General features: G+C 41.9%; 1 protein-coding gene across 1 annotated transcript in view; it reads left to right on the top strand.

The window, feature by feature from the left end:
* Positions 1 to 16,636, top strand: part of PDIA5 (protein disulfide isomerase family A, member 5) — a gene marked incomplete at its 5' end in the record, with an annotated part of 88,081 nt that overhangs the window by 25,014 nt on the left and 46,431 nt on the right. Inside the window, 5 exons of the mRNA XM_010183035.1 lie at positions 339 to 399; positions 4,165 to 4,232; positions 8,484 to 8,575; positions 8,680 to 8,751; positions 13,279 to 13,415. Coding sequence (XP_010181337.1) covers positions 339 to 399; positions 4,165 to 4,232; positions 8,484 to 8,575; positions 8,680 to 8,751; positions 13,279 to 13,415 — 430 coding nt within the window. The remainder of the gene's footprint in view (positions 1 to 338; positions 400 to 4,164; positions 4,233 to 8,483; positions 8,576 to 8,679; positions 8,752 to 13,278; positions 13,416 to 16,636) is intronic.

The following is a 16,636-nucleotide window of genomic DNA, read 5'->3' as shown; positions in this document are numbered from 1 at the left end:
ATATGGCTTTTTGGCTGGGTCAGGGAAGAAAAAGTTTCCAGTCAGAGATTCTGCAGTGAGATTAAACCAAGCCGTGCAACTTCCACATCTCAACAGTGAAGATACTGGTCTAGGATATTTCACAGATATTCAAATCTATAATAAATTATGCCATCTTCTTTCAAGTTAAAAATGAGCAAGGAGAAGAAACTCAAGTCTTGTCTGTTAGGAAAAATGATCCTCAGATAAATAAGCCTTTGTTCTATGAGTATATACATCAAATTTTTAAAGTTGTAGCTAATACTAAGAGGTGTGCTTGGATATAAGTCTGTTTCTATTTTCTTTGGTTCATTCACTAGGAATTGAGAAGACTTCTGAAGAAGGAAGACAAACCCCTTCTGATGATGTTCTATGCCCCATGTAAGTAACCCAGCATGGCCTGTCACCTCTTTCTCCCTTCTCTGCTGAGAGATGTCCCAGTCTGAGTAAAAGCCTCACCTGTACTTCGCTAATACCATCTTGTCCCATTTTTGTCATTCAACTCCTTGTGTTGTTCTGCCTCTTTGTCCTCTGCTTTCCCCTAGTTGTCCATCGCTTGTATCCTACTCTTGCCTTTTTCTCCTGTGGTGATGACTCTTGCTCCATGTTCCTTTAAGCAGCGGCTTTCTGTAACTTCTTTACCTGTTGTCCTTTCTTGATTTGTCTTGTACAAGACAGAAATGCTGTATGCAGAGTGCGTAAGTGTTAATACGTTTGTCTGAGAGTGCCCAGCCCTCTGGCCTGCACGAAGCTGTAAGTGCAAACGGGTATTGCACACGCTTTTTACTTTCGCAGTTTGGGCCATAACATAAAACAAGCTGGTTCAACACAAGCAAAAGGTCTCCAGAGTAGACTGTGGAGATGAAAACCAACGTATTTGTCCTTCCTAACTGCAGGCAGAGGGAACAGTGCAGTGGTCAGGAGCAAGAATATCTTTCCTACTCCATCCAGAAGGCACCCTGAATGTTCCTACCCACTTGACTAGGAGTCACTTGAATACAAGTGGGTTTTCATGGCAAAGAGGGGCAAGAAAGAAGAAGAAGAGCACATTGCAGTCACTGCATTTCTTTTGTGACCTTGACATTGCATTGCTGCTATCTTGTCATCACACTGGCCATTGTTCCATAATTTTGCAGATTAACAGCTGCTTTTTTGTGTTTTCTGGTGACTGGTATGTGAGAAGCTTTCAAGCTCTTCAAAACAAGATAGTGTTGCACTGGAGTTGTCGCTCGACTGTAAAGCAGGGGAGCCATGAGAAAGGAATGAAAGCGTGAGCTAAGCTAGAAAAGCCTCCCAGCGCTGCTCTGATAGGGAAATGGATGTTAGGCACAACTAGCAATTTGCTGGCTGATTCTCTTTACAACTGTGTCCCATGGCAGCATTATCTGATGTTTCTCAGTGTATTTTCTATTGTAATTACTGTCTGAAATGCTATTCTACCTTTTTAGTCTCATCTGAGTACTGTCAAGATACCTAGAATTGCCCAAGATGGTTTGATGCATCAGTAAGAGAATGTTTTTTCCTTTAATTAAATTAGTCGCAGCTCTGTGCCCTCAGCCTCTGCAGCAGGATGGTCCTGTGTGTCCTGGCATGGTGTGCAGTCGCTCCCAGTTGCTGCTGCCACCTTCGCATCAGCTGAGATGATACGCCTGCTCTGCCTGAAAATCGCCCCTTCAGGGAGAGTTCAGCTGCAGAGTGCTTTCACAGTTTACCTCTATTGTGAATAATTGTTTTCCACAAATGAGTCTCTTCCTGAAATGTGCCTTATCTAACCCTTCGTTCTCTTTGAACCGTTTCCCCAGAAACCCTCCTCCTTCCAGTTTCTGTTCTTTTGAAGTGGCAAAACACCTGCTAGTCTTCAGTGCTGTGATACTTTTGCTGCTTTCTGAACTGCTGTGAAGGAAGCCTACTTCTATGTTTTTTTCTTTCCCCTCTGATTTTGCAATTCTTAACTCTCTCATCTTTTATTTAACACACAAGACCTTCTGACTTGGTTCTTGTCCAATTTTTCTTTTACTGCTGTTACTGCAGACAGAATACAACCAGCAGTTGTATTAAGATACTGGCTTTGGGCAGCTGAAGTTACTGGTTGTGTACAGGTGCTACCTTTCATAACTGGGAGCAGCAAACCAAGGCTGGTGAAGAAAGGAACTTCTGCTTTGCTTTACTTTTAAGGGGTGACTTGAACACAGGAAGGTCTTTGGCACAAGAGGTCATCAGAGGCTTTGTCTGGGAAGCTGTGGGGAAGACAGCTGCATTATTTCTCTGCTTTGATGGAAGCAGGGGCTTTAGATCTGTTGTGGCAGATTCGTAGGAAACGGGCTCTTTCATAACCTACCAGTGCAGAGGGAGATGAAAGTGACTGCAAACTTAAATGTAGTTTCTTTAATTTTTAGGAATGCTTGGTCTGGGTAAAATGAGTCAGAGCAAAGGCATGCTTTCTTTAGAAGATATTACCTGCCATTTGGAGACCTTTCACTGTACTTTTAGACCTACATTATAAAGTCAGACAGCACTAAACATGAAAAATTAGGCATACTTGTAGGCATTCAGATTTATTTGTAGTTAACTCTGTCATAGACTGCTGCTGCAGGAGATGGTCTGGATTTGACCACAAAAAGGAGCTCCCCCTTTTAAGACAAGTACTAGAAGAAAAAACAGAAGAAAATTAGTTTTTTGAGGTTATCTTTTTATGCCTGTACAGGGATATATGTGGCTTGACAGCATCCTGAACAGTATAGCCCAGAAATGCATGGACAGGACAGATTGTGCTGAAGTGGGTTTGGGAGCAGCGAGTTTGAGGCAGCAGCAGAGCTGGGCACGGAAGGACTACAGGGGTGATGGCCGGGTGGAGGAGGCTGGTATGAGCCTGTGCTCCAGCAGGGCGTCCAGGGAACAGTAAGAGGTTGAAGAGGGGAAGAGAGGGAGATCGATAGCTGAGGGAGTTCAGGTCCTGAGGCTGCTGAAGATAGAAGAAACAGAGGGTTCAGAAGATTCTGTCAACAACTCGTATCCTTTGATGTCTGTCCACTGGTATGGACGAAGCTGCAAGACCTCAGTGGGCCTCAAATGAGTGATCTGTGGCCACCAAGAAATTGTCATTTTGACCAGCATTAATTTAACAACCTCACTGGCGATTTGAGCAGAGAGATTAAAGGCGGAAAGACCGCAGAAACAAGAGCTCTCTTTCCTCTGATTAAAGGATGTTCTTCCCAGGCATGCTGATGTGATCCTAAACCTGTGGCTGCAAAATCTGTTCCTCCTTTCTGGAAGATATTTTAAAAACTCTTGTCTCTTCACCACAATAAAAATGTTGACTGTTGTCCTGTGGTGGACCCAAGAGTTTCCACAAAAAGTGTCTGTGAAGTGCTTGGCTGCAGCTTCCTTCCTGTCATGCTGTCTGCCCTCCTGCCCCTTCCCGTGTGTGTGCACGTATCTTACTTGGCAGGGGTGAAACCTGGTGCTTACAAGGTGATTTAGTGCTAATCTGCTTAGCAGTCCAGAGCGTCATCAGACACCTCTTAGCACGCTTCAGCTGTACATTGGTAGTCTTCCTCACTTGCCGTGTTGTCCTTGCTTGCTTGTTTTTCCTTAGCTCGTAAAGTTACTGTGTGTTACAAGGGCTGCTGCTTCTTTGAGTTATGTCTTCTCAATTATCAGAGCACTGTTTAACTTTTGGTGTCTATTTAATGTGTTTAGGAAATGTATCTAAAATGAATTTCAAAGACTTGTTAAGCTGGGATGAATCTGAAATATCTCCCCCCTTCCCTTAAAGACCAGAAATGCACAAAGCTTTTTGTTTAAGTTCACAAGCATGACATCTTCCAGTGACTTCTGAAATCCGAGTTTCATCCTAAGTTCCCCTCTGGACTCAGCTCAGAGCCTGAAGAATAAAAGATGGTGTTAGCCTTTCTGAAACTGGGATAAGAAATGAGTATGAAAATGAATAGCATGCAAACCATGCAAAAATAGCTAACATCCGTAGACACTAATAATCTAATAATTATTAAGTGAAATAGGTAATTAATTTTGTTTTCAGATTTTTTGTATATAAAATGTAGCTTCGTATGCTTTGGAACATAGATCCTGTAGAACAGTCTGAATAGAACTGTTGGCATATTATTTACACAATTTCTTTTTTATCAGGGTGTGGTGTTTGTAAGAGAATGATGCCGTCTTACCAGCAGGCAGCCACAGAACTGAAGGGTAAATATGTAAGTGAGAAGATAAGGTTTATATAAAATTTGAAATATCTTTTTAACACTTTATTTTTTGGGGTATTTAAAACGACAAATACATATCAGAGTGGGAAATTTTTAAGCAATGGTGAGTAGGAGGGAGATTTCCCTGTGCTACTGATTATCTTCCTAGCCACTAAGCATAAGCATTAATAAAATCCTACAGTTTTACTATAGCTTTGTCAACAAAGTTAGCATTCATGCGAGATGGAAATGAAAATAAGCTTTGACCACAGTAAAATCCACCAACAGCAGTCACAATAATTTAGTTACCTGTTTGTACTAATAAGGTTTATTGATCTCTCTAAGCAAGCTGAAGGCACTTCTCAAGTCAAGGTTTTTATAATGTGCTTAATGTATAATTTATAAGATACCAATAATACATGAGTGACAAAGAAATAGGATTGTTGTTTCGGGGCTTTGGTTTTGGTCTGATCCTACCTATTGGATTGTTCACTGTCGAGTTTACAGGTTTTCTTGGGAGTGATGGGATGCAATGGGAAAAGAAGCACTGTGGTTCATCGCTAGGGGAGCTTTGGCCAGTGCCTCTCATGAGCACCGGGAGCTGTCAGACTTCCCCACGTTCTCCCAACTACTTGTTTTTCAGAAGATCCTTGTTTGCTTAGGGCTGAAATGAGTGGGAGTACTTCAGATGTATTTAGGGCACAGTACAACCCTTGAAGATATATTCAAGAGCATTTTTGTCTGGCCAGGCAGCACTCTAATGCCATCTCCCCTTGGCAGAGTGTGCGCTGTGGTATTTGGGAAGGATTCCTGTCTTACATGCCTGGTATATTGTGGGGTGTGCGGTGGGCAGGAATCAGGAATGAAAAGAATCACCTACAGCGGCAGTGCCAGAGAGCGGGCAGGCTGCAGGCTGCTGCATTCTGCAATTATCCCTTCCTTGTCTGTGTGCTGCTTGTTTTATTAAATCCAGATTGGCGAATTTAAACTCCAGGCCTATTCTAGTTTGAGTATTTCCTTCCTCGCTTTGAAATGGTTTCTGTAGATCCAGGCTAATCCTGCACAGCTGAGTGACGGCTGTGGCACAGCACAGGCTGGCAGTGCCTGTGCTTGATGCAGCTCAAGTCAGGGGTGCTTTTTGCACTGGAGTGTTTTTAGTGCAGGACCAGCTCAAAGGAACATCCAGCTATGCCACTGCCACCAATATCTTTCACAAAAATCACACTGTTAATCTAAATTTAACCTATTTCGCTTCCTGAGTGGGTTGCATACACAGTTTGCCATTTTTAAAGTTAACTGTGCAGTACCCATCATAAATTATCCATGGGGTACCTTAGAGTGATGGTGACCTCCAGATCAGGTTTTGCTGGAAAGTTTATGATTGGTTTGGATGAGCTGAAGGTTTGGCCTTTCAATCTGAGCTGTTGTTAACTGTCAGGATGTGCCAGGCTGAAAAGCGATTATTGCTATTATGTAGGAGGAAAATGAGGCACAGTATTGCCTATTTAATAGGTCATAAAAATGAAAAGGTGAACTGTACATGTTTCTAGGTGTGATGTTGTCTTGGGACTGGTTGTTTCTTGTCCCAGTACCATTACTGAGAGGAAGGCAGGGTGGCATTTTCAGTGTTAGATGTGATTTTGATCTTGCAATTCCATTACACCCAGTGTAGAAGGCAAAAAGAGGCTCCAAATCTGAAGAGGATGGCTTATTTTATCCTTGGCACGAGAGATTCCTGAGGTTTTGGGGTAGGGTGGGCTCTGGCAAGTGGCTGTCTCCAATGCACTATGGTCCCAGTACAGGGAGGAGCTGGTGATCATCAAAGCACTCCAGCATCTCCCTAAGGCCCATGGACTTCAGGAGCATGCTTTACTCAGTACAGACTGGCTTGAGCATGTGCGTAAGTGCTTTCCTCCTTTGGTACTTGTCTTTTTTTTTTTTTTGTAAAAGCATGAGACTCCAGAAGCATGAAGTTCCTATACTTATTTCATATTTCAGATAAAGGAAGCCTTTGTTTAATCTGTTCATTAAACTTGGCTCTAGGAAGGCTTCGAGTGGTGGTGTGAGGTACCAATTTTGTAGCAGTCCCATCAAGAAAAGCATGACACAAGGAAGGGATCGCAGTAGAGCGGGAATGATCAGGAGCCCAGAAGACGTGGCCAGCTAGGAGAGGTTTACAGTCAGGTTAGGTTATAGGGAGCCTGGTGGACAGCAGGTAAGTGTTGAAATATGCCAAATGTCACTGCAGAGGTGAAAGGAATAAACTGATCTTCATGTCTGCTGTGGCTATTACAAGAGGTAATGGACTCAAATTGTAGTCAGGGTCATTCAGTCACTTGCTAAAAGCAAATTAGCTGAACATCTGGCAGGAGCCAGTTAGGTATAGAGGGAGGATCCTGGTTTTGAGTAGTGGGTGTATTCTGATGGTCCCTGACAGCCTGATATTACATAATTCTGTGATAATAGGCTAGCTAAAGCTTTTACTTTTGTCATTAAAAACTAATCCCTTTGTTATAGGCTTTTTGCTAATTATGCTTCATATGATGTATGAACACCAGAATGAATCCAAGTTACTGACTTATGTCAATCACTGCAGGCTGGATGGTCACAGTGAGATTGTAGCAGAGTATCTGAAATGGCTGGGAAACCGTTTAAAACCTATGAAATCCTCTGAAAGGTCATGGCAAATGTGAAATTTGGTAGTCTGGTGTTTATGAGGGAATTAGTTAACAAACCTGGTTCTCGCTTTATAAAGCAACCTCTGTGTCTTGATCCTGTTGCGATTACCTACCCTCAAGTGGTGACTTAGAGGATAAGGGAAGGGGAGAACTGGGTCTAGAGAATCCCATATGAATTAAGTCAGTCTGGTTGTTGGAACTACAAGGAAAATTCAAAGCAAGAGACTTGGCCAGCCAGTATAAACCCTATTTCTGTACTCTTCTCGATTAGCTTTCCTTCATCCTTTCTCAGGATAGGGGAGAGAAAACAAAGTATCTTTTTGTGACTTTCCAGCACATTCTTAGAAAAGGTTGACCTTCAAATGAGGATTTTCTGCTTTAAGATTTATTTCATGCTGGCTCTGAGCACATTTGGTTGGTCTGTGCAGTTTGCTGCAGTCAGGAACCTGGTATTAAATTCTGATGCGGTATTTCAGCTGGAAGGAGAAAATCCTGGTTTTGGAGGGGGAAGGAGGAGGGGTTTGGATTAAGACCCTGCTGCTAAAATGATTTAAGCTGTCAATGCCATTAAACTAAGTTAATCATGAAGTGGTATCTCAGCAACTCACTGGTTGATGGTTTGACAGCAGAACGACCTCTGTGTGAATCCCACACCCACAGAAACTCAAAATTAGTCCCATCTTCAAATTTTCAGGTCAGAAATTTTTGTAAGGCAAGTGCACAAGGCACAGGATAAGCCACAGGAGCCCTGAGCCTGAAGCTTGGGGTGAAGGGCTCTTGAGGTGGAGGATGGGTTGGGATAGAGGTAAGGAAAGGGAAGGAGAGGCTTTTTGTTTTGCTTGCTAGTCTGAAAAGCTACTATGTTTCTGTGCCCCTTTTTTGATACCTGTAGGTTAATTCTTAACTCTCATCATACCCTACCAGTCAGGGAAGTTAACATATTTAAAGCACATGAAAGCCATGTGGTATTTCCTGGGCTCGTGGAAATAGGGCACGTTTTACTTTCACATCAAAGTAATGCTCATTTCCCCTTGCCATTCAGTAAGTGCATTTTTGAACTGAGTTAGTGCCAGTGCTTGGTTGTTAGAGCTTCTGGACATCAGCTGAGATTTTAAATTCATTGCTGATGTGGAAACCAGAGACATGAGGGTGGAACTCCTTGTGTCCTAGCTAATGTTTGGATGCGAACTAAGCCATGTACTTGCAGAAGAAGAAAGAAAATCTAGTTTGGCTTGCAGCTTAAAATCCAAATATGCAAAGAAGAGCACAAGTAGTGCAATAGAGAGAATTCCCTTTAGGTATTTCTGTTAGTGGGTGAATAAAAAGAAACAGAGACATTTACAGAGCAAGGAGGAGGTGTCTGCTTTCTATGGACTAGACTCAAATATTGCTCTGTTCTTCCTTGCACAAAATCAGGAAAATGTCATTGCCTTTTACAGAGATGCCCTTGCTTTATAGCAACATGAATTAAATCAGAATCTGCCCAGAGCTTAGCTTTTTTTACTTAACTCTTCTAAAAAAGTTGTAATGTTCCTGCTGTATTGTACAAATCAATATGATTATGCTCTGTTGTTTTTTTTTTCAGGTTCTTGCGGGGATGAATGTTTACTCTGCTGAATTTGAAAGGATAAAGGAAGAATACAATGTCCGGGGATATCCCACAATCTGCTATTTTGAGTCAGTTATGTTTTGCTACTACTTTAGAAATCATACACTCAATTATAATTGCATGTTCTTATTTTCCAGGGCAAGGACTAAACCTTGTTTTGTTGCTTTAACAGGAAAGGAAAGTTCCTGTTCCACTTTGAGAACTATGGTGCTACCGCAGCAGATATAGCAGAGTGGCTGAAAAAGTAAGGCATTGAACTTCACGCACTCCACCTTTTATGTACTCTTCATTATTTACAGAATGTAATGGGTTAGGAACAGCCATCTCTCCCTCATTCCCTCTGCTCAGAAGAGCAAACAAAACTACCCTGCTGAGATTGGCTAAACTAGTACAGAGAGATTGCCTAATGTTTGTTTTTTAGCATTCATGCCTTGCATTTTACAATTGCATTTCATCTGTAATAGGAGACTGACTGTGGACCAAAATAAATGCAGATGCACAGATCTTGGCTTCGTTAAAAATGCCAACTTCAATTTCCAGTGATCTTGGGTACCTGAACTTAATACCTTGCAAAAGATCCGACTTCTGTTGTTTTATTAAAAATGTATATACCAGTGCACAGTTCTCGTCGTTCTTCAGCCTTTAGCTGGAGCGTTTTGAGTGTCTTGCAGAGACAAAGTGGAGATCAAGGCACCCCGAATTGCTAGTCATTTTTACAAAGTCTGTGTTTCCCGTCATGACATGAAGTGGTGTTGAAAACATCTTGTTCTTTCTCGAGCAAGCTATTTACAGTCATAAATATTTTGGGGGCTGAGTGGGCCTATGGGACTAGCAGTTGAGAGAGATAGAGAAAAAAGGGGGGGGGGTGTGTGTGTGTATAGTTGCTCTTCAGCTAGTGCAAATCAGCACATCGTCAGTGGAGCCGACAGAGCAGCTGGAGAGCACTGAGATAGTCTGGTGATGGAGGAATAGTGTTAGCAGTGAGCCTCAGCTCTTGGATGTTATGTCAGCTTTGTAACCTTCCCTTGTTTGCTGCACCCATGGATAATAATCTTGAAATGAAGCTAATAAAAGGAAACAAATGCGTGGGGAAGAACAGACAGCTGCAAACTATTGTGATAATATGGCTTAGCCAAATTTGGCTCAGAATAAACGTGTTTTACTGTAGCAGTGAGGCTATGCTGGGAATATGTGTGTGGTTGCAGGCTGCCCAGGGTCTTCAGCAGTGGTAGACTGGGTGCTTCAGGATTGGGAACCCACAACTGAAGTGACAGCAGCATTCCTGTTAGCATCACCACATACAAACACTGCAGGCGAGTACTGCCTGGTGGATCAAAGAGGAGGAATTTAGCCATAGTCTTTAAACCTCATTTAGTCCATTAAACCTTCAGATGTGAATGATCAAGATGGCAACTGCAGCAACACTGAGGAGATGATCAACCCTTGGAGCAACAATATGACTTCATCACCTGCGCTTTATTGTGCTTTTCATTTTTGCAGAGAAGTGGTTATCTCTTGGCTACCACACATGAAACATTAGATGTTTGGGATGTGTTTTTTTTTCCCCTGTCTGCCCACATAATATCCAGATAATCCCTGTAATATGCAGTGCCTTTATATCAGTGCTGTGGCAGCAAGTGAACACGACTACTGGAGGCAAAGCGGAACAGCTGCAAGCTCTTTCCGATGATAATCTCTGCCAACAAGCCACTGTGGGTTTTGGCTGATATTTCAGCAGTCCAGAGCTAAAGACAGCTGTTTGTCCTCACTTAGCGTTAGTGCAAGCTTATTAGTTCCCCAAAAGATGATCTGAGCAGTAGCCTTCTTGCCCCTGTTTTGTATAATAAGTAGAAGTTTTAAGGAAACCATGTTGAGAAATTATGCATACTTGAATTTGCCAGTAATTGATGTTGCAATTAGAACCGTATACGGGGTAAATCTGCTACATGCATAATATTATATTACTCTGAGGAATCTGCAGTACTAGTAGTCAAATGGTATGGCAAGGGCTTTAGGAAAGCCAAAGAGTGTAATTAGATAGCTGCAGGGTGTATAGTCTATATTTCAGAATGGTATAATACTAAAATCGTGTCAGGAAGTTGCTCCGATGCGAGACGTTGCTCTGTAGAGCAGGGACATGACAGTGCCAGAGTGTGCATGGCAGCACATGGCAAGGAAAGCCTATGCATTTTTATACTGTGCGTGCATGTGCTGTCATTGTAGATTCTCAAAAGAGAATCCAGCAGACATTGTGCCATGTGAAGTGACCTATTTTTTGTGGACACTAGGTGCACACTGCAGAAAAGCAACTGTTTCTCTTCCCTCTCCTGCTTCTCTTTTTTTTTTCCTTCTAAATGTTACTGGTAAAGTGCTGAAAAGTGGTTGATTTTCGGGGGGAAGAGCATGATATAAGTTAATGGTTAGAATTATTTAAATTGTTGAAATAATGTTTTCCATGTTCTTTCTTCTCAGAAGAAAACCTGCTAGTTTGAAGGGCTCCAACACCTTTTCTTTTAGTACTTATTGAAGGTGCTGCTTTCTTATGCTGAAGTGTGCTAATGCATCAGTCTTACAGATACTTAACCTCTCTTATCTCCCTAATAGGCAGTGGCTACTATCTTATGGAGTTTCAGATGGTTTTATGAGACGACAGAGAGAAACCATCATACAGCCTTACTCCAATACATAGCATTATTAACACAAGAGATGCTATCTTGTACATACCTTAATTCTTTTTTCTTTTTCTTTTTTTTTGTCTGATACACAGCTGTATCAGCTGGGATGGTGGGCAAGCCAGACAGCTTCTTACTGCCTTCAGTAGCTGCTTAATTTGTCTTGCTGTTTTTATGGACTCCTCTCGGGCCCTTAGCTCCAGCTACTCAGTTAAATCAAGAACTTGTTCTCTGTTCTTAATTGAATTAGCCCTTGATATCTCTTTCAGATTTCTGTCATCCTATTTTTGGTCTTCAGGCATTGAATGTGCCTTGTCTCAGTTTTAAATGACATTTTAGATTTTGCTTGGTGCATCCTCCAGGCCTTGAGGTACTTTTTACCAGCTCCTGTGTAGGCTTATTACCATGCACAGCATTTTAAATTGGGCCATTTGAATAAACATCCTGTGCCCTGCTTTACTCATTCCTTACTGAAATAGGTCATCCCAGGCCCTGCTGAAGACAGTGTTTTCCCAGTGCTTTGTAGCCACAGTGTCTGTGTTCATCATGCTCGGCCTGCTCTACCCAACTCCCCTTCCAAATTCATTAAGTGTCATGGTGTTTATTGGAAAGCCCTCACTCTGCCAGGATACCTGCAGATTATTGCGCTCTCACAGGCTTGGCAACAAGCAAGCTGATTATCTGCTAAGCTTTTAGAGAGTAAACTCCTGTGGATGAGAACCTGCCTCTTTTTCTCTCTTGGCTGCTTGGCCAAGTGCAGTTCCAATCTTAGCTTTGATGTTTGTTTCTTGGTTCGTTTATCATATAAGCAGCAGCAGAGGTGTGCATCACAGTTTTGCATGAAGTGCTTAATATTCTTGGATCATACCCATTGCTTACATCCACAGAATTTGCTATCTGAATCTGTGTATCTCTGCTGCTTTTTTTATCAAACTAGGCTTTCAGCCTAGAAATGAGCAAGGCAAGATAAATGAGTTATCATCCGTTTGCCATTCCTTGTTCCAGACAGCTAACACAATAATACATTTTAATCAAAAATAGTAAATCTGCTTTCACCAGAGATGGGGTCACATCCAGACCTGTACTTTGCCAAAGAATTTGGGGAATTTTGGGGGGTATTTGGAACTCATTACTATAACTGGCAAGGATAAAATAGTTGCAAAGTTTGGCTCCAAGTGTTCATATGTTTGGGTGTCCTTTATGTGAACACTATTTTAACAAATAAAATATCAATTAGCATAATTTAGTTCATATCTGCCAAATTTCTCTTTTTAATGTACATTAATAAAAGCCAAGAACAATTGTTTAGCAGGATGACAAGCACTGAACTGGTCCAGAGGAGCTTGGGTTCTGTTTTCAGGTTTGCCACCATGCCTTTGAGTAGTGTTTCTGGCTCTGATCCATCAAAGGTCATTAAACTCGTGCAGTTGTGGTGAAGTCAGTAGAACGTGTCACTTATCTTTTAGGTTACGCACGCAGTTGAGTAGCTTTGCTGCATTAGGCCTACGAGCCCACTGCCGAGTGAGGACATAACGATGCTTACCCAGGTCACAGGGTTATTCAGGGTAAAACTGTGGATTCCTGAGGAAATGGTCTGCGTAGCTCATGGTCCCAACACTGCACCTCCTTCTTTCTCTGTCAGCCCTAATCACGCTGTCAGTGTTCAAGGTGACTGGTCAGATTGGCTCTTTCTGCTCACTACTTTTTTCTTTCATTTGCAATGGCTCCTGTGAACTACAAAGTGTGAACGCTGTGAGAAAGGGAGCATCCTGCTAAGAAGGGTAAAAGAGTAACAGAAAATACATCTGATTTCTATAATGTAATAACCAAGCAGTCTGGTTATCTCCTTGCTCCATCCTCTTCCATTGCTGATCTGTCCTCATGAGCTTCTTGTGGATTTTTTTTTATTCCTCCTCCAGTTTTATCTGAATTTCAGTGCTTATGAGTTCTGGATGGGTACAATTATGGAAGCTATTCACTAGGCTTAGCGTGTCATACATACACAGACGTCTGCACAAAGTGGTTGCTTGCAGTCTGACTTGCCAAAATGACTGCTTAGCACGAGAGCTGCTTTTCAGCTGTGTCTCTTTGTCTTGTAGCCCACAGGCACCTCAGCCGCAGGCTCCGGAGACTCCCTGGGCGGATGAAGAAAATGTAGTTTATCACCTGACGGATGAGGACTTCGACAAGTTTATAAAAGATCATTCATCTGTGCTAGTGATGTTCCATGCACCATGTGAGTTTGGCTTTTTTTCTGTGCTGTACCCTGAGCTGAATGCTTCTCCTAACAAAAGCAATGGTTATTTTCTGTGGAGGTTTCACAGAGCTGTGAACTCAAATTCCAGGCTTTTCTTGTTTGTGATGATTGTTAAATACACAGGACATGAAATGTTTGTGAAGTTGCTGACTTCAAGTTTAGGACAGAGATGTGCTGCTGGAAGAGACACTTTGTAAACAGTGTCCAAACATGTGTAATCATGTGTAATAGCATGATTTCCTATTTTCAGTTAGTCTTCTGTGTTGTGTGCTTTCAGAGCAAAGCTCTGGTTGATTAAGCTCTGGTTCTCAACTTGAGAACTGTGAGCTCCTGAGTCCTTGTTTATGGCTGCTGATGTGTCACTTCAAGCATTTTCCCTCCTCTGCTGCAGTTTGATCTCTGGCAATGTAAAGGGTGATGATCATTACGTATTGTGATGAACTTGACCTAAGTTCAAATAGTCCCCAGGACTTTTGAAAACTAATGCAGAGCTGGTAGTGATACAACTTACTGTTCAACAGAGAATGCATTTGGATTGTTTTTTTCATTACTTGACATTTCAGCTTGAGCAATCAAATTCTGAAGGCGGTAAAGGTATTGCCTTCAGAAAGCTATTCCAGCCACGCCATCTTCCTGTACGCTGCTGGGTGGAAGAATGCGTTAACCACGTTCACTTAGGATGGAAGTTGTTTCAACCACGTAGCTGGTTTTACCAATTCTTTGTCTGCAGTGGAAGGTTCAGGCTCAAATCTGCTATGTTGGGTGATACACAGCTTCTGTCTCCTCTTGCTACTGTGCTGGCAGTTGCACTTGGGCAAGATGTTCCTTTTCATGGGCACAGATTTGAAGGTTAGGGCTCTGGAGACAGACTGTGTGCTCACAGCTGAACAATGGAGCGTCTTGGCACAGAGGCTGAAATCCTGCTTCCCTTTAAGCCAGCGGGAGTTAGCTCCAAAATGCCTTTTTTTGAAGGTCTGCTCATAAGACTCATTTGAAAAACATACCATAATGAATTTCCTTTCCCCGATGAAATGTCTAGGGGTTTGATCCACTGAAGCAGGTGACTGGCTGCTGTTTTGTTGCTGTGTTCACTGAATTATTTGTGCTAATGAAAATGGGACCGGAGATTAACGCCTGGTCTGAAAACCAAAACACGAGTAGCAGAACTGATGAAGCCTGCTTTGCTCAGGAGTTATCCTTCGTTACCCAAATCCTTCCTTCCCCAAGATTTCCATGCACCCCAGTGTGCAAGTGGCAGCAGAGTCTGCTGCTCTTCAGGAGCCATATGCTTGCTGGGTTGGCTGAACAAACAGCTGCCAAACAGAAACGTAACTGCTGGGGTTCCCTCCTTTCCCTCTCTGTGCACAATGTTTTGGGATAAGTGTCCTCTCTCTCTAGTTGCCAGATTTCTGTATATTTGCAGAGTAGTATTTAGTTGTATTTAAAAGCTTTACTGTTTTTGAGTTTGTAAATGGACAACAGAGTCCAGTCAGGTATTTGGGAGGAGGAAGAGAGGGAAGAAATTGATGGTTGGCTGTGCAAACCTTACTCTTTTAGGAAGTCAGATTAAAAACATGAATACATGCAACTACAATCAAATTTTACAGTAAACTCAAGTTAGTTATAAATCTGAACAGGGCTTTGCTCAGTTTGTAGTTGAGGTTTTTTTTAAAAATATCTTCTAAAACACAAATAATAGAGTTTTAGGGGTAACAATATTGCATGACCCATTTGGAGAGAAGGGGTACTTCCAGCAAGATATGTTTTGTACTAAGGAGCATTCTGTGCTAAGGTACAGCAGTACTTTGGCAAATGCTGCTTGGAAAGTAAATCAAATGCCTGAATTGAGCTGTTGCAATCTTCTGATAACTCGTTCCAGTTGCTCAGACTTGGGATAAGAATGTTCCTTATGAGAAAAACTCCTTTTAAAATGCAACGTGAATATTCGGGACATTTTATTTACATTCAGGTGGCAGTGGTACGCCTATGTGCAAAATCTAGCTTGTACATGTGAATAAGATCTGTGTTTGTAAGAATCCTCTCTGGGCATCCTCAGCAGAGAGAAAGTGTAAGACTTGCAAACTAATTAACGACAGACAACTAGCATAAACAGTTATCTCCATGATTAAAAGATCTTTTCCTAGCACTTCTTAAATGTGCTAATGGAGTAATTTCATGAATATTAGGAGATAAAGTACTCCAGTAAAAGAAGCAGTAAAAACAGAGGACATCTTACTTATTTTAACCTTGGTAGCTTAGGAAGAGAAAGTTTCTTCTAAAAATTATGTATTAATAAATTTGTTGAAAGAGATGTACAACGTAGGCCCAGAACTCAGGGTATACTTCTGTGTAACTTAAGAATAAGCAGCAAGGGGATTTCAACAGTAGTCTGGACTAGTCTGGAATTAGCAAGTACTTAAAACCCTATGTCACCATGCAGCATACACGTGACTTGCAGTTTTTCTAGCATACTATAAATCTTGTGTTCATGAGAAGTTCTTTTACTAAAGGAAGAATTATTTCACTGATTTCACTGATGCTTTAATTACATAATCAGGTGGCCAACACATTAATAGAGTGCAGTATTAGAAGATGTGTGGGGAGTTGGAAGTCTTTTATACCTCCCTCGCCCCTAAGTACTGAAGATACAGCTGAATCAAACACATCCTTGGTAAATACCTATGAACTGCAGAATGAGACACTGTGATGAATGTGACCAATTGGGTCTTCATGCCTGTGGCTACTAATGATCATCTCTGAGGACCACCCTGTGATTATTTGCAATTTGTTGCACTTACTAGCCCAATTAAAGGGAGCACAGCATTTTGTGTTAAGTGCAGTCTAGCAAAACTAGGTTCAACTAGAGCAGCTGCATGTGATTTAAACACATCAGAAAAGGTCTGCAGTATGCAACTTGCACCTCTTGCTATCAGAGACCTTATACCTTTTCTGAAATAATTTAGCACGACCATTAAACAGAAGATGTGCTGCTCTGAGTCTTTACTGAAAGACGTGGGTAAGTGTGGGTGGGCAGGGTGAGTTCATCCTGCTTTCATTTTGCAGGTCACTAGGGACACAGAGTAGTTTTTTTTAACCTTCTGAAACTCCTCTGTCAAGCCCTTAAGAAGAAATCTGAATATTTAGCATAGGTAAACAGCGACTCAACCAGCCAGGAATCTGAAGGCACTCTGAGTCCCCAG

Source organism: Mesitornis unicolor, unplaced genomic scaffold, assembly GCF_000695765.1.
Source record: "Mesitornis unicolor isolate BGI_N332 unplaced genomic scaffold, ASM69576v1 scaffold40844, whole genome shotgun sequence".
In the NCBI taxonomy this organism is placed as follows: domain Eukaryota; kingdom Metazoa; phylum Chordata; class Aves; order Mesitornithiformes; family Mesitornithidae; genus Mesitornis; species Mesitornis unicolor.
This window is presented reverse-complemented; position numbering and strand designations above follow the sequence as displayed.